Genomic DNA, 23663 nt, shown 5'->3' with positions numbered 1-23663 from the left:
CCCTGTCCCCCGCTCCCTGTGGGGGGCGCCGGCTTTCCCCCGGTGGGGCCCCCCCCCCCCCCGGGCCAAAAACAAAAAAAAAAAAAAAAAAAAAAAAACCAAAAAAAAAAAAACGAAAACCAAACCCCCCCAAAAAAAACAGCTCTCATCTCTTTGTTGGATTTGGAGGACATGGGGCCAGCTTTGTGAGATTTCCTGTGTGGATTAGCATGTCAATGAAGATGTTTGATTATAAATTTCCAAGTAGAGTAGATTGTAGCTGGATATGCATGTAAAATTATTCAAAACAGTATTTACAGTATTTACTTAGAAGACATCATCATCTTTTCAATCTCAACCGCCGCCTCTCTCACCTGTGGACAGTAATGCACACGCAACAGTTCACCCTCCCACACCGTACCAGCAAAGACATTGGTAGCTTCAATATCAGCAGCAAAAGCATTGAACACACCATCACCTTTGCGCTCCTCTGTATGCCACAGCGAAGAGATACGACGACCATGATATTTCGAGACTTGGTTCATAAGCGCAAGTGTCGCAAGAGCAGACTTCTCCGGCAACTGGAGAGAAGTCGTCATCAGACGCTTGGAGAAACTGGCAAGTCGGCTTGGGGGCGGGTTGCCGTGTGCGCGAGATAACAGAGTTGGCTGCAAGCAGCGGAGGAGGAGGACCATCGGGGTCTGGAAGTTGACCTTGTTTTTGGAGCGGGACTCAGAGAGCTGTTTGCCTTCCGCGGAGGAGTTGGGGTCGGGGAGGCGGAGGGCTGTGTCTGGGTTGAACTCGACGTCTGGGTTCATGGAGAGGGAGTAGAGGGATCGGTAGAGGTGCTTGATGAAGAAGTTCAGATCGAGGTGGAGACCTGCGGCGGCTTTGCTGGCTTCTTGGCCTTCTAGTAGGGCGAAGGCAGTCACGGTGCAGAGCAGCGTCCTTCGGCGAGCGTCCCGGGCTGCGCTTTCGGCAATTGTGACATTGTCTTCATCTTCGTCGTCTTCCTCGTTGACGACCTCCTGGTCGCCTTCTACGCCCATTTCCTCGCGCTCTGCGTGATTAATCAGGTCTTTCAGAGCTTCGAGCAAATCACCGAAGAAGTCCTGGTTAATAAGATGGGCATATTTCGCCAGACCCTCAAGCACAGGACCCATCAGTTCGGGAATGCGGAGCTTGAGAATGCGGAAATAGAGTCCGAATACAAGCTTTAATGTTTCGGCCTGGTTCTTGTCTCTTTGTTCGTGCGATACCACTGCGTCTGCTTGTCGCATATCCTTCTCGACTTCCTTTCGCTCCTTTTGAACCTTGCGCTCTCGCTTCGTGCGGAATTCACGCTTTTGCTTTGGCTTCTTTCCATGGGGGACTTCTTCTTCTTCCCGGTCCACTCGGTCTCGAGACGCCTTCAAGTGGAACTCGCCGAGCAAACGAAGATGGAGGAATGTGTCCAAAACACTGGGGTGAATGTGGAAGTCCCTGGCCTTCAACATCTTTGCTAGCAGACGAACAGCTTCGAGGGAAACGGTTCCATCGTCATCTTTGGCAAATACTTCCTCCATGGTTTCACGGCACTTAACATAGTCGGCATCAAGTTTTCTCCGTGCAAGGCGGTTCACCAAGATCTTCAGGAGCTCGCTGCGGAAATTGAAGTGTGGCACGGCTAAGAGCATAGTACAAGCCATCGAAATCGCGAAGCTCCTCAGTCCAGCATCTGTGGGGCCATCTTGTTTGGATGGCTTGACCAGCATAGCAAGCTTCTGGACATAAGCTCGATATCCTGCCACAAGGGACTGTTCGAAGTCTCGGAGCTTGCGCACTTCCTTTGATACCCTGCCAGTCTGGTCCTCTTCGCTCAATGGACGAATACGGTATCCGGGAATAACATCCTTGTAGAGAGCCGCCTGTGAGGCTAGAGCCAGCTTCTTAACTGTGACAGGTGTGTATTTTTTCGACACCATCTCGGCCATTGTTTTGAACAAAGAGATGTGCTCCTCGGGATCTTCGTTGATCAAGGTTGCCATCTTAGCTAGCTCTTCCTTTGCCTGCAAGATTTGTAGCTTCACCGGAATCTTGGGTGCTTCTTCCTCAGATTCTTCTCCGTCCTCGCCCTCAGAGCCATCCTCCTCGTCATCATCGGTACCCAGAAAGCTGTCGGTTTCCTCGCCCTGGTCTGCAGGCTCGGCTTCGGCCTGGACAAAGCCTTCAGATGTTTTGATTGGCAATCGTGCGTTCTCGCCAGCTTTCTTGGTGTTCTTGCGCGGGCGACGTTCGTAGTCTTGCTCAACATCCCACTCTTGGTCGGCTTTGGAGCGCGATGAGGAGTCCTCAACATCGGCTGGAGGACTCAATCGTCTCCGCTTCACTTCTGGACCACGCGCCATTTTGTAGCTGGAGATTTGGGGAATTGACGGTGAAATTTGCGGAGAATAGTAAAAAATATCTTTAGAGTGAAAAGGCGGTCCCGAAAATTCTAGGCGGAAAGACAAACATTGCTCTGATTGGCTATTCATGTCCGGTCCATCGCTATAAATTTCAGGTCCGCTTCTTGGCGGTGAGATATTGCCCGACATTGGTTTTTTTTCTTGCTCCTCACCTCCCGACAATACAAGCTCGTTGCTACTCAACTGTTTTGCCATATTTTCAGCTTCATATCCGCCAATATGAGATCCCTCACAGAAGTGCGTACTAAATGCAATGACCATTGATTACTTTGACTAACCTATCACGCTTTTAGGAAGAGACACGGACGCTCTTCACGAAGCTAGCTTCCTATACCGGCCGCAGTCTCAATTCTCTTATTACCCCAGCCGAAGATGGATCCATGAGTGTTTTCCGCTTGCAAGGATCCCGGGTTTACTACGTGAACAAGGAGATTGCCAACCTGAGCATCTCATTCCCGCGCGATCAGCTTCTCAGCATGGGCACTATGATAGGAAAATACACTAAGGCGAGTGCTATAAGCTCTGTTCATATTCTGATCAGTGATGCTAATATTATGGCAGACTGGCAAGTTCCGCATCAACCTAACAGCTCTGGATCTCCTGGCGCAACACGCCCGATACAAGGTACGTATCACAATCTAAGCATTTCAACAAGGCATGCTAACTCTATATCTCTGGCACAGGTCTGGATCAAAGCAAACGGAGTGATGGTAAGCTTGATATCTCAACTTCGATAGGGTCTGCTGTACCTTGCTAACAAGTTTCAGCCTCTGTTGTATGGCGGTTCGGTTTTGAAAGCCCACGTGGCTAGGTTCAGGTTGGTTATCATCTAAATGAATATCCTTTTTCAAGGCTGACCGTCTTCTAGTGAGGATGTCGCAGAAAACCAGGGAATTGTGATTCTGGACTCCAACGACGTCCCCCTGGGATTCGGAGTTACAGCAAGGTCATCCGCGCAGATCGCAAAATTAGATCCTACCAGTATCGCGATCCATCGTCAGGTAGGTGGAGCTCAGCTCTAGGTTTTTACTTACATTGGCTAACTCAAATGAACAGGCCGACGCAGGAGAGTACCTCAGAGAAGTGAGTTGGATCTATCTTCAACTTATCAAGGATCAAATTGCTAACATCCATAATAGGAGGATACGTTGTTCACCACCTAAACGAATTCGAACACCGAATCTTACATGTTTGCAACTTGCAAAAGGCGTTTGGGAGTTCTACCTGATCTATCTGATCTTACAAAAGTTGACTGTACTTTTTACCATCGAATCCCGTGCTCATTGCTCCTAATGTGATGAATTGATGGCAAATGTTGACCACAAACTTCTCTGTAATGGTTACTATATGAAAATACATACTCTGAATACTCACAAATCCATGTCCAATGTAATGAAAATAAAACCTCATGCCAAGTCTATTCATGGATGTATAGCCCGGGTTGTAGTTGATATTAGGACTGTTTGGAGGACATGATGAGTCAGCACCATGATCACGGGCAGCTCCAGATGATAACTCACTACAGTCCTCATAGCCCTGGTGTTTCTCGTAACTTCTTAGCCGAGCATAGTTTCTCTCACGCGCACACTACAAATCTGGTGCTTTTAGCCCCCCGCGTGTTTTCACCACTTATTTCATTTCTCCCGCGCGTAGTGGACACACATATTGTCAACCACCACCATGCCACCATACACAAGCAACCAGAAGCATCTAATCGCTGAGTTTGTCAGCTGTACACGGACAAAGGAGTCTGTTGCTGTGAAAGTGAGTAACTTGCATGTTTTACCGGCATATTCTCTCCTGTGTGGTCTGCTTGGATATCTTGAGATGCTTCTATCCGGTCACGTGGGATCAAAAAGGACTAACTTTCTGATATAGTTCCTCAAAGCATGTGGATGGAGTTTGGCTCCCGCGCTTGACGCGTAAGTGCTTGTCATCATAATTGTACCTGACTTTTGTGTCGCTTTGTTTTATTTGTCTCCAACCCCTACCTGCACATAAGTCCCAAGATGCTAGCAGGTCGCTAGAGCATCTTTCCTTCTCAGCCTTTCCTAAGTCTCACTTGGGGAAAGTTTCAATCTCTCACTACATACTTCATCGTCCCAAATGCCTCGAGTCAAGAAGCCGAGAAAGGCGAAGAAGAAGTGATTGCCCTTCCCTAGCCCCACGACCATATACCTGACCATCCCGCTCTCAAGACATCATACATGGACAACTCTTGAAATGCTTCGATGCTAACGTTATCACTGGAATAGTTTCTTCGCCGCCGCGGCTGGCACTGCTGCAGTTGTGACTTCCGAATTTACAAAGCTCTTCGAAAGCTACCGAGGTATTTACTCATTCTTGACTAGTGATTTTATACAAATACTCATGTCTTCCCAGATGACCCAGTCGAGAGCCCAGATACCATCGGTATCACACGAGCCATAGATTACCTCGGCGATTTGAATGTCGAGCTCGACGAAGTAACCTGCCTAGCCATCGCCGAGCTACTCAAGTCACCATCGATGGGCGAGTTCACCCGCCAGGGATGGAGGGACGGATGGCTGAACGTTCGGTAAGTACAACATCAACGAAGAAAACCCACTTCAACCCGGACTCAAATCATCCTCAATGTTATTTATCCAATCTAACAACCCACAAGCTGCGACACCCTGCCTAAAATGCAAGCGTACGCCAAGTACCTCCGGGAGGTCATCCCACAAGAGCCAGCGGTCTTCCGACGAGTCTACAGATACGCATTCCCGCTCTCACGGATGCAAGGACAGCGCAACCTGCAATTCGAAATCGCCGCCGAGCAGTGGCGTCTTTTCTTCACAACTGACCATGGTGGTGTCGCCTGGAACACCGAAACGACCCCGTGGCTGGATTGGTGGATCGAGTTCCTCGAAGAGCGCGGGAAGAAGCCTGTTAACAAGGATCTGTGGGAGCAGGTTGAGGTGTTTATGCGCAAGAGTCTCGAAGATGAGGAGATGGGCTGGTGGAGTCCTGATGGGGCTTGGCCCGGTGCTCTGGATGACTTTGTTGCCTGGGTTCAGGCTAAGCGGGGAAAGGCCTCAGAGATGGAGGTTGAATAAGGTAGCCTCTGGCCTCTTCGTGGATGTTGGATGTGAGGGATTTGTGTCTTCTCATTTTCGGGTGGGCTGGCCATGTCTACTTGTACCTTGCCCACCCACTTGTATCATCCATTGACACCCTGTGTGTCAGATCTTTCATAGTTACGACAGAATTCATAATGGCCACATTGTGCCGTTTTCATGTCAAGGGCAGTTGCAGTTCATTCGATTATAGCTATCCCGACTAGTGTATGTATATAGCGGTATAGATGAGCAGAGGTAGAACGGCGCGACTAGCTCAACTGAAAAGAAGATATATATACCGATCTTCGAAGGGTTGGAATTGAAATAAAACAGAGATATAAAGCCATTCGTCATGAGGTTGAGTGATAACATCAAGGGGGAGATATCTGCGGCATGTCAAGATGCACGGGGGTGTGTACATGGATTGAGATCGACACCGGAGAATAGTAAACAAAGGATAACCAAGTGACAGCAGACAAGCCGGAAGGGACGACACACATAGGTCTTCGACGCGTCCGGGTGTATTTGCAGTCAATTGCGGACTCGGCCCATTTAAGGGAAGTCGCGCTTCTCGTAGCTGGGGTCGCGACGCTGGTCGTAACGCTGCCGAGTCGTTAGCAATCAAGTCGCAAATTCCAAGAAATAAAATCATACCTTCCGGAGAGCTTCCAGACGCTTCTTCTTGGTGTGGGTGTTGACATAGGTTCCAATGAAGAATCCAACAACGTTGAAGAAGGGCACCCAGGTGTGCTCAGGGAGGAACTTCTGAGCGAAGGCCAAACACAGGGGCGAGGTGATCCAGCTGACCTTCATGACGGGCATGAAGCCAGCCTTGACGGTAGCGCGAACCTGGTGGATGGTGCGCGCACCGGCGATAATAGCCATGGAGGTCAGGTAGACACTGTTCTGGATGGGGGAGATCTGGGGAACGGGAGAATATTAGCGAATCTCAGGACAGGTGATCGCAGCGACGACGTACAATCAGATTGCTAACGAGAATCTGCAGGATCTTGGCCTTGAGACTTGTGCGGCCGGCGAAAATCTTCTGCAGGATCCCGATGAGAACGTGGCCGAGGGGCGCGCTGATGAACATTCCGTACAGCGACATCTTGGGGATGCGCGAGCTGAAGTAGTGGCCGTGCTTGCCGACATCGTGGGCGATCCACGAAGCTAGCAGTTCCTGCAGACCGGAGAGCACACCAGAGGTGAGCATCTTCGTGCGCAGAGGGTTCTTCTGGAGCTGAAGGAGGTATGCCTATTGACGATCCATTCCCCGGATCAGTGTTGGCTCGATGTTATTGGAGGGGTAGGCGCTGCATACCTGGAGATACCCAGCCGCTGTCTTTCCACCGGTCAATCGCTCACCGACGCGATGCGCTAGGTCTTCAGACTTGCCGCCGCCCGTGACGGTGCGGACGGTCTCCTCTTGGAACTTGACGGACATTGTGGGGATCGGAGGGGGTTGGAGGAGGGCAGGAGTCAGGAGGGTTCAGGAGGAATTAAGAGAGCTTTTCAGATTACACACGCGCCTAAAATAAGTTAATAATGTGAATGGGATTAACATGCAATGGATGATAAGATGCCAAGTGGAGAAAATGGGAAGACACGATGGGGTGAGACTGGGGGGGGGGCGTGTTTGTTTATGTCGGTCCGAGGGTGGCTGGGCTGGGATGGGATATGGGGGAGGACAGCCGAGGCCGTCAATATATAACTCACACAAAATATCTCCCTTGAATCACTCTCCGACTAAATAAATTCTGTCGGAAGAATATATCCAGGAAATCGAGACGGCTATACGAACAATCGGTGGATGGATCCCCGGCGAGATCCATTGGCGGAGCCCATCGGAAACCCCCGACGGCTTTTGGTTGGATCTGGGGGCTTTGACGATTTTACCCCTATCATTAACAACGTTGTATACGGAGTATGTTGTATGTATTTTATATGTTTATGCTGTATATTTTATTACATAGATCTATGTTTTTTTTAGATCCTGATCATAATGAATCTTGGAAGTTCACTGTTTGTCGTTTTTGGTGCAATGCCAGGGCTTTCATGGTCACGGGGTTATCACTTCTTTTAACACCCCTAGGCTTATGGATTGTCTCTCTTCTATGTTTGTGGTTTCTGTAGCTGAATTAGTCGCTCAAGACTAAATGAATTATATATGTAGAGATATGGGATTTGTCGGCTTAGACCTGTAGTGAGTTCTATACAACATACATAGCCTATACTTCATTACCCGTGACTACGGAGTGTATGCCTCTTTATCATCTATCAAACCGGTAGTCTGGCAATCCAAAATCTAGTCTATTAGCCCATATTCTTCTAGGTAACAGAGCTCTAGAGGTAAGGTAATCAATAAGAATCACCACATCTCTCCCTGCATGGTTGCAGAACGTATTTTGACGGCATCCCCCGAATAGTTGATAGACATAAAGCAAGCCCTTGTGCCATTCAAGCTTGTTATAGCTATGTCTCGGTCCAGTGTCGGAATATAACACTTCAGCCAAATCTATACATGAGCCAGTGAGCAGCAACCAGGCAATGTGATGGATGGAACATTTGCCAAGTATCGGTGATTCTGTATAAACAGAAGTCAGAATGACAACTGTTTATCATTATAGTTACGCTCTGCGATTTAGACCTATGCTGTTTGAGCAGTATGTGCAAAGGAATCAATGGGTTACATACCGCGTAAACGCGGCTCACCTCACCTAGGTCGCCGTCGGGGTTGTCGCTGGAAAAATGCGATCATGGAGCTCATTCCATAAACCGCTGGCCCCGACGAGTCAACGAACGAGTCAGCGACGATGCGATCCAAATTATGGCGACCACACGCCTGGAGTACTTGAACACCACCGCTCCTCATTTGTTTCCTTCTCTCCCACCCATCCTTTCATTTCTTCCAATCATCCTTTCACCCCTTCTCTTCATTGATTCATCTTAATTCCATCTGCTTTATCACTTCTCATCACATTGCAACGTCTTTCCCGTGTGCAGGCCTTCTGGCAGCATACCGGCAACCTTGTTAGTTCACACTCAAGGATCGTGACTGACGTACTTCCTCGGCTCCCAGTCGCCAGGTGAAGTATCAAGTACCTTTCCCCACGTGTAGGCCTTCTGGCCGTACACCGGCGACCTTGTCGGTTCGCAATCAAGCGTTACTTCTTCGGCTTCCAGTCGCCGGGTGAAGTATCAAGCATCTCTCCTTTCCTGCGTGTAAGGCTCCTGGCAGCACACCGCGAGTCCTTACATCTCATTTCTTGTGCTTTCTCATCCGCAATAATACCATTTCTGTCAGGAACGACACATCCCGACATGACACCAGTCATGCCTTCACGCCGTTCCGCGGAGACGCCGCAGCCTTCTGGCTTCCAGGCCGAGTCACAAGAGCCTCAAGTGACGACCTCATTCATCACCGAGGAACCGAGGGGTCATTCAATCTCAAGAATATCACTTATCACCACTGCCAGCGACCACTCCGGCATGGCGCCGTATCCTTCTAGCTTCCAGGTCGAGGATCCAAACGGCTATTCAATGACAAGAATGTCACTCATTACCACTGCGAGCGACCACTCCGGCATGGCGCCGCATCTTTCTGGCTTCCAGGTTGAGGATGCTTATGAAATGAGAAGAATGTCAGAGATCACCACTGCCAGCGACCACTCCGGCATGGCGCCGTATCCTTCTGGCTTCCAGGTCGAGGATCCAAACGGCCGTTCAATGGCAAGAATGTCGTTCATCACCACTGCGAGCGATCACTCCTATGCAGCTTATGCAAGCTCCGACGAGGGCACACCCACCGGTCTTGTGGGCAATATTCGACGTCTTGTGGGTAACATTCGACGATACTTCCAATCGCGCCGTGACAACAATCATGAGTCGTCCGGTCGCCTTGGTCGTGCTCGGCAACATCTCGGATTCGCCGGTCGCCACACCGGCCGTCGATTCCGTCGGCGGTTACATGACCTCCGCGAGCAGCGAGGTGAGAGACAACGTCACGAGCGGGAGCTCAGACGATTGGAGAACCTCCTCGCCAATCGTCCACCAAGGACGAGCACCGTCGATTGGGACTTCCAGCCCCAAACGGACTGGCGAATCCTGCCTTCGCCGTGGCAGCGTGAGTCTGACCACGAGCAGGGATCGACGGCAGATCCCTTCGGTGAGGACTAGGGTCCTCACAATTTTGTTGTTTTTCTTGCCCTTCGGGATTATTCATGGCCCATTTGGGCATTGCTACATTCACGGTGGGGAGAGGGGAGGGGAGTGAGGGAGGGTGAAGCCGGGGTGAGGAAGAGGTGGAGGTGAGGTCGAAGTCAGGCCGGGGTGAGCGGGGGGTGAGCGGCATGTGAGAGGAGGATGGGGTGGAATTCGGATTCCACATGTGAGGACTAGGGGATTTCCCCCGAAATGAAGAATTTCCAAGCATGATTTTAAGTAAAAGTAAAAGTTACTAGAAAGATGTAGACTATGTAAATGATGTTAAATTAGGTATCCTGTGAAGCCATAGTATAGAACTAAGCACGTAAAGCGGATCAAGGTGTCAGTAGGCTTTAATTAATTTGTATGCTTTAATATAAGCCAGCAAGATAGCTACGAGAAAAATATAGTTATACACTAATTAGTCAACTAACTAACTACTCCGTATGGTTACTCAAGATATGGTTAACGTCATGTCAGATGACCGAAATGCTGGGGAATAATGACCCTCGGAGATTAGATCGAACTTCCTCAAGTTCCGAGCCTCGGTTCCGCTTGTGCGATTCCACCTCCACATTTTATTTCGCTTTTTCTTATGTTCATCATACACGATGTCCGACCCTGAACACCTTCCAGGCGAGGCGACTGATGCCCCGCCTGGGCAAGCACCCGCCAGGAGCTCATGCGCGAAACGGCAGCTGCTAGCCGCCTTGACAACAACCGATGTGACAATCCGTCGGCTGGATCTGTAAGGCCTCCTTCAATCCTATGTTCCGGGGCGCGGCAAGAATATCGCTGACCGCTCCCGCAGACTACTTTCCGAGGCAAATGGGCAAGAGCGAGTACTAGCGACTATCAACTATGTCGCCTCAATGCTCCACCACCTCACTGCATCAGCGCCCTGGATAGCATTGCAAACAAAGCTGGGTATCCTTGCGCGGCTAAAGGGTCGTGTACCCACCAAGAACGTCACTCCCGCATCGTCAAAATCGAAATTCGCGGCCCTTTCCTCCCTCGCATCGGAGACGAGATACAATTTGCGACTGTTCGGGCTGCTCCCTTTGTGGATCTGGGGAGCTGACACCCTCAAATCGCCGCCAGCCGACCCCATTCTCCACGCCCTAACCGTACTGCAGGTCATCTCAAACGTGATCTACCAGCTTCTCGAGAACGTGGGCTATCTTGCTTCCAAGGGGGTGGTCTCGAAGCGGTTCGTGGACAAATATGGCGGCGTTGCCAAATGGGAAATCTGGAGTACCCGTGGATGGTTCGGGCACATCTTCTTCCAGTTCTTTGTGCTCTGGCGCCAGAGTGTGCTACGCAGACAACGGTTAGCCGCACAACGAGCGGCTGCCGGCACGGTCGAGACTAAAGAGACCAAGGCCGAAGATAGCGAGGCACTGCGTTTGGAGATCCGGGCTTGGCGAAAGAGCATGGTGAACAACGTCATCTGGGCACCCTTGTGTCTGCACTGGTGTCTCGAGAAAGGCATCGGTATTCCTGATAGCTTGACCGGGCTTATCAGCTTCTGCGCCGGAGCTTGGAGTCTCCATGACTGCTGGGCTGGAACCGCAAGTGTCAAGGCATAGCTATTAGATTACTTGTGGTGGTTCTCGGCCTTTTCCTTCTTTTCCTATTTGTAACGAATATCCTCCTACTTGCATATATACCTGATGTTGACAGCGCACATGGTTTGTTATTGGCTTTGCATTTTCTAGGTTTACACCAGTTTTCGGAATATAGACCTGGCTTGAACATTTGGAGGGCGTTTCTTTCGATCCAAGCCTTTGCTGAATCTACAACTAAAGATATCACTTGCTTCTAAGTGTACGACCTTTCTCCATTATTTGAGCATTTGAACAGGCCAAATAGGTCTTCATCCGATGACTTAGAAGACTCGCCGTTGGCCGGCATTGCTATGGATCTATTCCTTGTCTTAACCGGTCACCCAGAGTTGGAATTTCTTCAACTCTGAAGCAAGTGCACCATGAACTTTCTATTTACTCTTTAGGGTTGCTGTAGTTATAATTGAATCGTTCCAAGATTCTCGCCTGAATGTATTATTGTAAGGACCTTGGTAACCATATCTACTGTTGGCCGTTCCCCAGGCATCAAGGCTCCCGATCGAATGAGTTCCATGCGCTTCGTTGTGGCGGACAACGCGATGACATAAGCACCGGGCTTAAGTCATCATCATCAGTTCTAAGAGCAGAGGTAGGAAGCTCAACATCATCATTCCTGTTACCTGCCTCTATCTCCACTTTGCCGTCATCGGGTTCGCTCTCTGATTCTGATCTATCGGTCCTTTTTTCATTTTCAGTACTCATTTCTCGTTCCATTTTAAATCCGTGTCTCGCTCCGACTCTTTTTGGGCACTGGACACCTTTGTTCACTCAAGCTTGCTTCCATCACCGCCACAACCTCATTTACGCCCATCATGTCTTCCGAGCCGGATCACACGCATGACAAGAAGAGGGTCCACTTGCAGTACGCTTCATTTGAACTCTCTTGACTATTGAGTATGCTAACTGGACTCCAGGGACGCTTCAGGCGCCGAGAAGAAGGAGGTAAGCATAGGCTACAGGACAGCTCACAAAGGCCCTCGGAACTGACGAAAATTGCAGGAGCTCGATACCTCCACCGCTATCTTGAAAAAGAAGAAGAAGCCCAATTCCTTGATGTGAGTAGCTGATAAGAGATATCTGTTGGAGGCAAGAAGCTGACAGTTTTCACCCAGCGTGACCGATGCCGTTAACGATGATAACTCGGTTATTGCCCTCTCGAACAACACCATGGAGACCCTCCAGCTCTTCCGTGGTGATACAGTTCTCGTGAAGGGTAAGAAGCGCAAGGACACTGTGCTGATCGTCCTGGCCGATGACGATCTCGATGATGGAAGCGCCCGTATCAACCGGGTTGTGCGTCACAACCTTCGTGTCAAGCACGGCGACATGATCACTGTGCACCCTTGCCCCGATATCAAATACGTAAGTTGTGCATTTCCACGTCATCTTTTACCATGATCTATTGGCTAATTTTATGCTCGTGATCTAGGCCAAGCGCATTGCCGTCCTTCCCATCGCTGATACGATTGAGGGTCTGACCGGCTCTCTCTTCGATGTCTACCTTGCTCCCTACTTCCGCGAGGCCTACCGTCCAGTCCGACAGGGTGACCTGTTCACAGTACGAGGTGGTATGAGACAAATCGAATTTAAGGTTGTGGAGGTCGACCCTCCCGAATACGGCATTGTTGCCCAGGACACAATTATTCACTGCGAGGGTGAGCCCATCCAACGAGAGGATGAGGAGGGCAACCTCAACGAGGTTGGCTACGATGATATTGGTGGATGCCGCAAGCAGATGGCTCAGATCCGTGAATTGGTCGAGTTGCCTCTCCGTCATCCTCAGCTGTTCAAGTCCATTGGTATTAAGCCACCTCGTGGTATCCTTATGTACGGTCCTCCCGGTACCGGTAAGACCTTGATGGCTCGTGCTGTTGCCAACGAGACTGGTGCTTTCTTCTTCCTGATCAACGGTCCCGAGATCATGTCGAAGATGGCTGGTGAATCCGAATCGAACTTGCGCAAAGCATTCGAGGAGGCCGAGAAGAACTCCCCGGCTATCATCTTCATTGATGAGATCGACTCCATTGCCCCCAAGCGTGACAAGACCAACGGCGAGGTCGAGCGCCGTGTTGTTTCCCAGCTGCTCACCCTCATGGACGGTATGAAGGCCCGCTCCAACGTTGTGGTCATGGCCGCTACCAACCGTCCCAACTCCATTGATCCTGCTCTTCGTCGTTTCGGCCGTTTCGATCGTGAGGTCGATATCGGTATCCCCGACCCAACTGGCCGTCTTGAGATCATGCAGATCCACACCAAGAACATGAAGCTCGGTGATGATGTCGACCTCGAGACCATTGCCGCCGAGACCCACGGTTACGTTGGTTCTGATCTTGCTTCCCTCTGCTCCGAGGCTGCTATGCAGCAGATTCGTGAGAAGATGGATCTCATTGATCTCGATGAGGACACCATCGATGCCGAAGTTCTTGAGGCTCTTGGTGTCACCATGGAGAACTTCCGCTTTGCCCTGGGTGTCTCCAACCCCTCTGCCTTGCGCGAGGTTGCTGTGGTCGAAGTTCCCAACGTTCGCTGGGACGACATTGGTGGTCTCGAGGAGGTCAAGCGCGAGCTTGTCGAAAGTGTCCAATACCCCGTGGACCACCCCGAGATGTTCCAGAAGTTTGGTCTCTCGCCTTCTCGAGGTGTACTGTTCTATGGTCCTCCTGGTACTGGTAAGACCATGTTGGCCAAGGCTGTTGCCAATGAGTGTGCTGCCAACTTCATCTCCGTCAAGGGACCTGAGCTTCTAAGCATGTGGTTCGGTGAGTCGGAAAGCAACATTCGTGATATCTTCGATAAGGCCCGTGCTGCTGCTCCTTGTGTCGTCTTCCTTGACGAATTGGACTCCATCGCCAAGTCTCGTGGTGGCTCCGTCGGTGATGCCGGTGGTGCCTCTGACCGTGTTGTTAACCAACTTCTTACTGGTAAGTCTCCGCTGTTAATTGCTATATTTTGTTCCGAATATTCACTAATTTCCTAACAGAGATGGACGGTATGACCTCCAAGAAGAACGTCTTCGTCATTGGTGCTACCAATCGTCCTGAGCAGCTCGATGCCGCTCTGGTTCGTCCTGGTCGTCTTGATACCCTGGTCTACGTTCCCTTGCCTGACCAGGATTCTCGTGAGGGTATCCTCAAGGCCCAGCTTCGCAAGACCCCTGTCGCCGGTGATGTCGATATTGCTTACATTGCCAGCAAGACCCACGGCTTCTCCGGTGCCGATCTCGGCTTCGTGACACAGCGTGCCGTTAAGCTCGCCATCAAGCAGGCCATCTCCGCCGACATTGACCGCCAAAAGGAGCGCGAAGCCGCCGGCGAGGACATCACAATGGAGGATGAGGAAGCGGAAGATCCCGTGCCTGAGCTCACTCGCGCTCACTTCGAGGAGGCCATGAAGTCTGCCCGCCGCTCTGTTAGCGACGTGGAGATCCGCCGCTACGAGGCCTTCGCCCAGAGCCTGAAGAACACCGGAGGCGGTAGCTTCTTCCGCTTCCCATCTGCTGGCGAAGTTCAGGAGAACGATACCTTCGGCGAAGCCGGCAATGACGACAGCCTCTACGATTAAACGCTTCTTTTGCTAGAAGGTGGTATGACATGTTTTTCCTCAGTTCAGTCATGCCCGGGTTTCTGCGCTCGGATTCGCTTATGAATAGATCGTTTTGCGTGGTGGAGATGCGGGCCTGGTTGCTGGGGTTTCCTTTTCGATTCGTTTCTTCCTGTTTTTGCCCACATACAATGTGCCATAATAGCCAATACAGAGAAATCTCTACGTTCATTGGTGTTGTAGTGTTTGTAGTGTCGTCTTTCTTGCTTTTTATGTTGTTTCATGTCGTGTAATGAATGTCATGTCCTTTTCTTGACTGTGCAACCTTGAAATCATGATTATCTACTCCGCAGAGGTAGAGGTATTTCTTGTCCTCGTAATGCTTTGTTGATGCAAGAACAGTAGCCGGACATACCTAGGAGATATTCCCGTTGTTCTAACTCCGTGCTTGCTTATGAGATCATGATTATATGATCAATCATATACATCAAACTACATAACTAGCTCAGACAATGATAATCTCTCGGACAATCCTTTCAGCCCGAGATATAAATCTCGGCACTTCAGTTTTTGGCCCGAAGCCGAGATCTCCACTTTTCTTCGGTTTTAAATTGAAGCCGAGAGCGAACACAGCGACCAGAGCGAAAGTTGGACCGGAACTGCAACCAATTTCGTGCTTTTTCGTACGTTTGCGTGCTTTTAACTGGTCCATTTCCCACTTCCATGGAGTTCAGGATTTTTCTAGTTCTGTAATTTTGCGTACCCGTCGCCACATGGAAATATACTGACGCCATGGAAGTATATCAAGATAATTTGATCATCTAGGTGACATGCCCAGGTGGCTATAGATTATCAAGGTTAGGGATCGACTGGACTCTATGAAAAAAGGAGGCTCTCATTGGCCTGACCTAGATCATGACGCTGTTTAATCTGACTTTTCCAACTGATGTATCCGGGGTTGAGTACATCGCGGACATAGTGGAGGAGCGAACGGCCGATACCGAATGAGCTTCTCCACAACCTTTTTTTTTTACAAAGCTTTGGAAGTCTTGAGCTCCGAGCCTATTCCCTTCTGGGACCTCCGGGGGGGGGGTTATATTGTCATATGGCCCCTGTCTCAATAATGTTCTTTCCCAAAGTTGTCTTCTCTCATAACACACCGGCGGAAGTCTCGCACATACACCTATATACATAGGTATTTAGAGCAACCATGAGTCCGCCACCATTTGATTCAACTACAACTACACCTCGCCTCAGCATGGAACAGGAGGTGGACGTCACCAACGCTATTCATGAGAAGAACGAAACAGATGTCGAGAACGCAGTCGACACCCTAGAAAAGCCCGCTGTTTCCAATGCAGAGCCCAACCTTGTCGACTGGGATGGCAAAGATGACCCTCACAACCCCCAGAACTACAGCAATCTGCGCAAATGGATCATCACATTTACCATGTCCTTTATGACTGTGTGGATCACCTTCGCATCCAGCGTCTTTTCGACTGCGACCCTGGTGACTGCGAAGGAGTTCAATGTATCAACTGAAGTGATGATTCTCGGCACTAGTCTGGTTGTGTTTGGTTTCGCTCTAGGTCCCCTGCTCTGGGCACCGCTGAGTGAGCTATACGGCCGTCGCATCCCGCTGTTCTCAGGCTACCTCGTCTTCGCTATCTTCCAGATCCCTGTCGCTGTCGCCAAGAACCTCGAAACTATCCTGGTCTGCCGATTTCTCATGGGTGTCTTTGGCTGCTCTCCTTTGGCCGTCGTTGGCGGTGCCCTGGCTGATATCTGGGACCCCGTCGATCGCGCAGTGGCTATCGCTCTCTTCAGTTCAGCTACTTTCATGGGACCTGTTCTTGGCCCAATTGTGTAAGTACTCAAATTGTCTCTTCAAAATACCCCTTAAAGACATCCCTCAAAGCACTATCCAGACACTAATATTCTTCAGCGGTGGCTTCATCACAGATTCATCTCTTGGCTGGCGTTGGACCGCATGGATCACCCTAATTGCGTCCTCCTTCTTCGGTCTAATTGCTCTCTTCGTCATTCCCGAGACCTACGGCCCAGTCATCTTGCAAAAGAAAGCTGCCCGTCTTCGCAAGGAAACCGGCAACTCGGCCATTCACGCCTTCTTGGATCTGCACGAGCCCACATTTTCAGATATCGTTACCAAGTACCTCCTACGACCCTTCCAGATGCTTACTCAAGAGCCCATCCTGCTCGCCATGACTATCTACCTCGCTCTTGTTTACGGAATCCTCTACCTCTTCTTCGAGGCCTACCCGATTTCGTTCGGCGAAGTTCGCGGTTGGACCCACGAAGGCGTGGCTGCCCTTCCATTCATCGGCATTCTTATCGGCGTTTTGCTCGGTGCCTGTCTCATCATATACACCACGAAGACTCGTTTTGCGCGCAAACTTGAAAAACATGGCAGGGTCGTTCCCGAAGAGCGCCTCGTGCCAATGATGATCGCCTCTGTGTTGCTGCCAATCGGTCTATTCTGGTTCGGCTGGACTTCCAACCCAAATATCTCCTGGGTGCCGCAGGTTATTGCCGGCGTGCCTATCGGTCTAGGTATCCTGGTTATCTTCATGCAGGGTCTCAACTACATTATTGATGTGTACATGATGTTCGCCAACTCCGCCATCGCGGCGAATACTCTCATCCGCTCAACCATGGGTGGCGCCTTTCCGCTCTTCGCTACACAAATGTACAACAATCTAGGTGTGGCTTGGGCATCTAGCGTTCTAGGTTTCATTACTGTCGCTATGATCCCCATTCCTATTTTGTTCTTCATCTACGGTTCGAGAATTCGCGCTATGAGCAAGTTCAGTCCTAAGTTCTAGGTGGTCGATCCACCTATCTCTCATTTTCAGGCGCATGAATACATATATGGCATTAGAGGTTTGCTTTTCACTTGCATTGTTCTGATGACAGATCTATGAAGTCCGACGATTTTTGTTATAGAAGGTCTACTCCGTTGTTTTATGACAAGTCATGTATCCCTGAAGGCATAGTTAGTTATTTTAATCAATATTATTAATATCTCTAGAACTGGGTCTCTATATACATGTAGCAATGTATCTGAGTATAAATGGTATTTAACCTGCTGCTTTGTTATGAGCTGGAAAAAACGTACGCATGATATCCACTAAACGGAAACAATAGAACCTTGGTGGTGGGGGAGGGGGGAATTCCGCCATTTCCTTTTATATAAACTTCACCAGAATTATTTCCTCTAGATTATTCACAGCTATACGTAGCAATGCCCAGAATTTGTTATACAGGGTACCCTTGTCTCTTAAAAGGAGCTCTGGAGCGATGTATCTTTCCTAAAAGAGAAGGCTCCCGGGTTAGACCAGCAAGTGCAACCTAGGCCCCAGGTGAGATAGGTATGAATTAATATGATATGAGTTGTAAGCCCAAGACACTGGCAGATTTGACATTCTTTTTCAAAGTAAATAAATGATCTCAGCATGTACCGTATGACACCTTCAGTACCAACTTTGTAGGGCAGGACGCGGTCCCGTGCGACGCGTCCTGGGCGGTCAACCTCCACCCAAACTCCCGAGTCGAAACTCTCCACCTCCCCAGTCCATGTGAGAACTGCGACCATCCACGATGCCTTCGCGCTCTCGCCCAGGTCCTTCCGAGGTGGAGGAAGACTCGGGGCTTCGGAGTCTATCCTTCAACCAGCCGCTCTCATGGCGTGTGGGGCGCTCCGCCATCCCCATCGCGGATCTCCTCGAACGTCTCCAGACTCTCGCGCAGGAACTCCGCAAGCTCGACCAGGAGGAAATTGATAAGGAATCGCTACGGAAAGTGTCACAGGAACTTGCCAGTGGGAACTTGCTTGCCCACAAGGATAAGGGCGTCAGAGCATGGGCTACGTGCTGCATCGTTGATGTATTGCGACTATGCGCACCAGACGCGCCTTTTACGCGCAATCAACTGAAGGTGTGGCGATGGAAGATCTTGCAAAATATGTGTTTTGTCTATGCGATTGAATAAGGTGCTGACTATGATCAAATCAGGATATATTCACATGTATCGTGTCATCGATAATCCCCGCTTTGGCCGACCCATCCAACGCCTACAATGCCCAGCATATCTATGTCTTGGGATCTCTCGCCGAGGTCAAGAGTGTGGTTCTGATGGTCGATCTTGATCATCCGGACTCGCTCATTATCCCGCTGTTCACGGGCTGCTTCGACATCGTTTCGGGTTCTTCGAAAGCATCGACCGGCGAAGAAGTAGCTAAGAATGTCGAGTTTGACATGACCCGAGTGCTCGTCACTGTGATCGATGAATCGCTCGTCCTGGCCCCCGAGGTGGTGGACGTTATCGTCGCCCAATTCCTTCGAGTCGACCCGCGAGTGATGGACAGCTCCAATAAGAAGGGAAAGCGACCAGATGCGCCGCTTGACACCAAGCAGGACACGCTTCTACTGAAAGACTACCCGGCCGCTTATAACATGGCGAAGGCTATCTGTCAGGCCTGTCCGGAACGAATGACCAGTCACATCAGCCAGTACTTTAACAATGTCATCATCGATGCATCTGTTCCAGCTGGTCAAACAAATGGCTCTAAGCATGCCCGGAAACCTCATCTCGATGACTCTGATGAAGAGGGAGAGGATATCAAAGAATTGAGCAAGGCACACCGCCTGATCAGGGAGCTTTGGCGTGCTTGTCCAGAAGTCCTGCAAAATGTGATCCCGCAGATTGAAGCAGAGCTCTCTGCAGAATCAGTGGCCCTACGTTTATTGGCGACTCAGACTATCGGAGACCTCGCGGCCGGAATCGGTGTTGCAGGTCCCCCGCCCCCTCCTCCCATGGACCCCACAACTTACCCGCCAGTGTCACTAGTGGATTATGACAAGACCATTCCGCAGCCCAATGTGTTGTTGACTCCCGTATCTCCTAAGCCTTTCTCTCAAGTCCACAACTCGGCCTATGAAGCCTTTTTGAGCCGTCGTCTCGACAAGACACCATCAGTCCGTGCTGCCTGGGTCACAGTTGTGGGGCGAATATTACTAACCTCAGCTGGAGGCTCTGGTCTACACGAAAACGAAGAATACAGTCTTGTCAGAAATTTGGCCTCGATGCTCCGCGATGTTGATGAGAAGGTTCGCGTGGCTGCAGTGGATACTGTTGGGCAATTTGGGTATTCCCAAATAATCAACAAACTATGTGTGGATGGTGGATGTTCATCACCAGACTCGGTTCTTGCTATTCTTGCCGAGCGAGTGAAGGATCGCAAGCCTCATGTGCGTGAACACGCAATGAAGATTTTGGCTCGCATGTGGGCAGTGGCTGCTGGTGACATCGAGCAAAATACGGAGCCCGTCGTGTCCCTTCTCAAGGATGCACCATCCAAGATATTCGATGCATTCTACACCAATGATCAAGAAATCCATATTCTGATCGACCGCGTCTTGTTTGAGACGCTTCTGCCACTTCCCTATCCCCCCATCAAAACGAAACTTTCCCGAGGCAACTCGAACCAATCACAGAAGCAGAAGGATAGTCAGACATCTGAACCCGAGCAAGAGACAGATGTTGACAAGATTCGAGTCCGCCGAATTCTTACCCTACTCCGAGGGTTGGATGAAAAAGCGAGGCGGGTCTTTTTCGTCATGTTGGCCCGTCAATTGTCGATGAGATCGGCAGTAACACTTTACCTAGAGGCCTGCGAGAAGTACAATGGTGGTGTCGTTGATAAGGACGAAGAATCGATTAAGACACAGTTGTCCAAGATTATTGAGTCATTATCCAAAACCTTCCCAGATGCCCCGCGCGCATCGGCAGACCTGTGGAAGTTCGCTAAGGTGCATGATCGACGGAGCTACCAGCTCATTCGCTTTACCATGGCTGCTGTGAGTGATTATCGCACTGTTGTCAAGGCCACAAAGGAACTCCAGCGGCGGGTCCAGAGTGCAAACAACTCTCCCCTGCTAGAAACATTGACTCCTCTCGTGTATCGCTGTGGGTCTTTGATCTTCAATCGGAGCCACATTCCGGCGATCATGAGTTTGTCCCGAACAGATGAGAACGGATTGGCCAATGCTGCACAGGAGATGTTGAAGCAAATTTCATCTCAAAATCCGGAAGTCCTAGAGGCACAAGTCCAAGAAATGTGCAAAGACCTCGAGGCTCAAGCTCCCAAGGCATCCTTGGCTGGTGATGGTAGTGCTGAGGACATTTTGAAAGCTTGTGCTGGTTTCGCTAAAAAGCTCCCTGCTAAACTCCCCAAAGACCGCAAGTTTCTCCAGGCTATGGCCAACTATGCCCTCTATAGTTCATCACCGCATTCTGCAAAACATGCCGTTTCAATTCTCATGGCCACAGCTGACCGAAAAGAAATGTATGCGAAAGATTTGGTACAGAAGTGCGTTGAGAAGTGGACGTACGGCTCTGATCGATTCCTCACTCGCCTGGCTGCTCTGTCGCAGCTGAACCTTCTTGCACCGAGAGAAGCAGACGAAGAAAGCGATGCTATCATTTCGATTGCCATCAACCAAATCCTGCTCACCAATCGTACACCCGAACCAGACTCTGAATACAACTGGTCAGAGACAGTTGATGATGAGACCAAGGCTAAAGAATGGGCATTGAAAATCATTGTCAACCGTCTTCGGGCTAAGGACGGAGCAGATAATGAAGCCGACTTCCGTGCCCACGCAAAGCCTGTCTACGAAACATTGAATAAATTAGTGGTCGGTGAAGGCGAGATCTCTAAGAAAAAAGATACCCCCGCATCCCAAAAACCACGCCTTCGCCTCCTCGCTGCAAAGTCCTTGCTTAAGCTGTGTGCTTCCAGCACAGTCTGCGACGGTCTGCTCACGCCATCCGATTTCAACGCAATCGCTTTGGTTGCCCAGGATCCACTCTTGCAGGTGCGAAGTGGATTCATCAACTACTTGAAGAAGAAACTGGTGCAGAAGTCACATCTGAGCCACCGGTGGTACATTGTCCCCTGTTTGCTTGCTTTCGAACCTGTTCATAGTCTAAAAGAGAGCACGCTCACATGGATGCGATCCCGAGCCGCATACTTCGCCCAACAGGCGCAAGCTAGTGGGAAACGGACGGAACAGACTATGGTCATGGAATTGATCTTTTCGCGTCTCCTTTCTTTGCTTGCCTACCACCCTGATTACCCGTCTGAGGATCTAGACGAAGCAACGAAACTCGGCGACCTTACCGACTTCTCTCAATATATCCTTTTCTACCTCTCCGCAGTTGCCAATGAACACAACATGTCACTGATTTTCCACGTCGGACAGCGCGTCAAGCAGTTCCGCGATGGCATCACCAAATCAGACGAGATCTCCACCCGCCTCCACACTCTGTCTGATCTGGCACAAGCAACTATTCGCCGGTTCGCAGATATCTACTCCCAACAGCACAAGCTTGGCGGTGCCGCCGGTGCAACCAACATCTTACAAACCTATCCTGGGAAGATGGGCGTCCCTAGCTCTCTCTTCACCTCCATGAGCAATCACCGGGAAGCCCAAGACGTCGCCGACAAGAACTTCCTTCCAGACGAGTTGGATGATTTGCTAGATCGCGTCGTCCGAATTGCAATGAAGCCCAGGCATAACTCTACCCACGGTTCACTGGGCGGATCAAGCAAGAAGCGAAAACCAGAGTCTCTAGATACGAATGGCAAACACTCCGTGGCCAAAAAGGCACGCAAGGAAAAGTCTTCTCGTCCCGCCCGCAAGTCCACATCATCGATCAGTGCAGCTGCCAAGCCGAGACGGAAATCAAAGAACGACGACGGCTGGTCTTCCGACGGAGGCGCTGGAGGTGCCATGACCACATCCTCTCGCCGGCGCAGCGTCCGAGGCACCGCGAAAGCGGAAGTCAGCTATATCGATAACGATAGTGATGATGCCGACATGGAGATGACAGAGTGGGATAAACCCAAGGAAAAAGACGATGGCGAAGATGACGCGGAGGAAAGCGAGAACGAAGAAGCCCAAGAAACGGATGACGATAAAGAACTCGCCGACGATGATGAGCCAGAGGTCAGCGAGAAGGAACCCACGCCGCCTCCTGCAAAGAATCGAAGCGGAAAGGCCGCTGCTGCCAAGGGCGATGTCAAGAAGCCTGAGCCAAAGAAGCTATCGACAACCATGCCTTCGCGACGCTCTTCCCGTCGTGGGTAAGAACCTCCAGGACTATATGGGACCTGCCTGGCACGGCCCCCAGCTGTATTCTCATATACGGGCCATGCCTCTCATTTCGTCAAAGACATACACCTTCAATGGCCATTTACTTATGAGTTTTCAGCCAAGATCTTCGAGACATAGACGTCTGGTATCGATCTAATCGCTGTTCTCGGATCTAAATAAGTCGTGCGATTACTGCGCGGATTGTTCCCGTCGATATTCATATTCATATTCATATCCTGATGCCCATATTATCTTCTTTATGGTTTCACAATTTCGTCCCCATCGTGTGCTCTGTTTCCCTGCAGTCGGTGATGGTCCGAGATGTATACCCCATCTGCCTTTTTTTTTTTTCTACTTGAAGTTCTCACGAATGTCTGTCTCTTTGCGTATTCCCGTCAGATATATGCTTTCTCTCTGTAAATGAACTGAACTTTGCTTCACAATTACTTGTTTACATTGTAGTTGAAGAAGCGCGGCTGTGAGGTGGCTCAGTTTGGAAGATTCTTTGAATGCATTGGAGATATTATCGAAGCCGTGCGTAGAAAATGGACGAGTGAGCCTAGTACTAGGCGGTAGTCTCGTACTCATATCCCGTCCAGTCTTACTGTAGTT

General features: G+C 50.1%; 9 protein-coding genes across 9 annotated transcripts; 7 read left to right on the top strand and 2 right to left on the bottom strand.

Moving 5' to 3' along the window:
* Nucleotides 1-302: 302 nt before the first annotated feature.
* LCP9604111_1033 (nuclear export protein Noc3) lies at nt 303-2366 on the bottom strand (the record flags this gene model as incomplete). Its single annotated transcript, XM_039074050.1, has 1 exon — nt 303-2366. One exon carries the CDS (start codon nt 2364-2366, stop codon nt 303-305), a length of 2064 nt encoding a protein of 687 aa, XP_038933581.1.
* A 279-nt stretch (nt 2367-2645) lies between these two features.
* On the top strand, nt 2646-3589 carry LCP9604111_1032 (ribosome biosynthesis protein NIP7; the record flags this gene model as incomplete). Its single annotated transcript, XM_039074039.1, has 8 exons — nt 2646-2663; nt 2720-2932; nt 2988-3050; nt 3110-3136; nt 3194-3243; nt 3295-3427; nt 3483-3509; nt 3566-3589. The coding sequence occupies 8 exons, from the start codon at nt 2646-2648 to the stop codon at nt 3587-3589; spliced, it is 555 nt and encodes a 184-aa protein (XP_038933580.1).
* Nucleotides 3590-4106: 517 nt separating this feature from the next.
* On the top strand, nt 4107-5503 carry LCP9604111_1031 (DCN1 family protein; the record flags this gene model as incomplete). Its single annotated transcript, XM_039074028.1, has 6 exons — nt 4107-4190; nt 4305-4348; nt 4499-4570; nt 4682-4755; nt 4809-4983; nt 5071-5503. The coding sequence occupies 6 exons, from the start codon at nt 4107-4109 to the stop codon at nt 5501-5503; spliced, it is 882 nt and encodes a 293-aa protein (XP_038933579.1).
* Nucleotides 5504-6058: 555 nt separating this feature from the next.
* Nucleotides 6059-6950, bottom strand: LCP9604111_1030 (Mpv17/PMP22 family protein; the record flags this gene model as incomplete). The annotated part of the gene is made up of 4 exons (XM_039074017.1): nt 6059-6109; nt 6161-6427; nt 6486-6761; nt 6828-6950. 4 exons carry the CDS (start codon nt 6948-6950, stop codon nt 6059-6061), a joined length of 717 nt encoding a protein of 238 aa, XP_038933578.1.
* A 1889-nt stretch (nt 6951-8839) lies between these two features.
* Nucleotides 8840-9682, top strand: LCP9604111_1029 (uncharacterized protein; the record flags this gene model as incomplete). Its single annotated transcript, XM_039074006.1, has 1 exon — nt 8840-9682. One exon carries the CDS (start codon nt 8840-8842, stop codon nt 9680-9682), a length of 843 nt encoding a protein of 280 aa, XP_038933577.1.
* Nucleotides 9683-10320: 638 nt separating this feature from the next.
* On the top strand, nt 10321-11298 carry LCP9604111_1028 (uncharacterized protein; the record flags this gene model as incomplete). Its single annotated transcript, XM_039073995.1, has 2 exons — nt 10321-10457; nt 10521-11298. 2 exons carry the CDS (start codon nt 10321-10323, stop codon nt 11296-11298), a joined length of 915 nt encoding a protein of 304 aa, XP_038933576.1.
* Nucleotides 11299-12146: 848 nt separating this feature from the next.
* Nucleotides 12147-14895, top strand: cdc48 (AAA family ATPase CDC48; the record flags this gene model as incomplete). The annotated part of the gene is made up of 6 exons (XM_039073984.1): nt 12147-12196; nt 12249-12276; nt 12334-12389; nt 12447-12696; nt 12764-14255; nt 14315-14895. The coding sequence occupies 6 exons, from the start codon at nt 12147-12149 to the stop codon at nt 14893-14895; spliced, it is 2457 nt and encodes an 818-aa protein (XP_038933575.1).
* Nucleotides 14896-16084: 1189 nt separating this feature from the next.
* LCP9604111_1025 (MFS transporter) lies at nt 16085-17717 on the top strand (the record flags this gene model as incomplete). The annotated part of the gene is made up of 2 exons (XM_039073972.1): nt 16085-16740; nt 16820-17717. The coding sequence occupies 2 exons, from the start codon at nt 16085-16087 to the stop codon at nt 17715-17717; spliced, it is 1554 nt and encodes a 517-aa protein (XP_038933573.1).
* Nucleotides 17718-18492: 775 nt separating this feature from the next.
* LCP9604111_1024 (sister chromatid cohesion factor PDS5) lies at nt 18493-23045 on the top strand (the record flags this gene model as incomplete). The annotated part of the gene is made up of 2 exons (XM_039073961.1): nt 18493-18828; nt 18906-23045. The coding sequence occupies 2 exons, from the start codon at nt 18493-18495 to the stop codon at nt 23043-23045; spliced, it is 4476 nt and encodes a 1491-aa protein (XP_038933572.1).
* Nucleotides 23046-23663: the final 618 nt, after the last annotated feature.

The sequence above is a fragment of the Penicillium roqueforti genome (assembly GCF_015533775.1).
Source record: "Penicillium roqueforti strain LCP96 04111 chromosome Unknown scaffold_01, whole genome shotgun sequence".
NCBI classification, from domain to species: Eukaryota; Fungi; Ascomycota; class Eurotiomycetes; order Eurotiales; family Aspergillaceae; genus Penicillium; species Penicillium roqueforti.
This window is presented reverse-complemented; position numbering and strand designations above follow the sequence as displayed.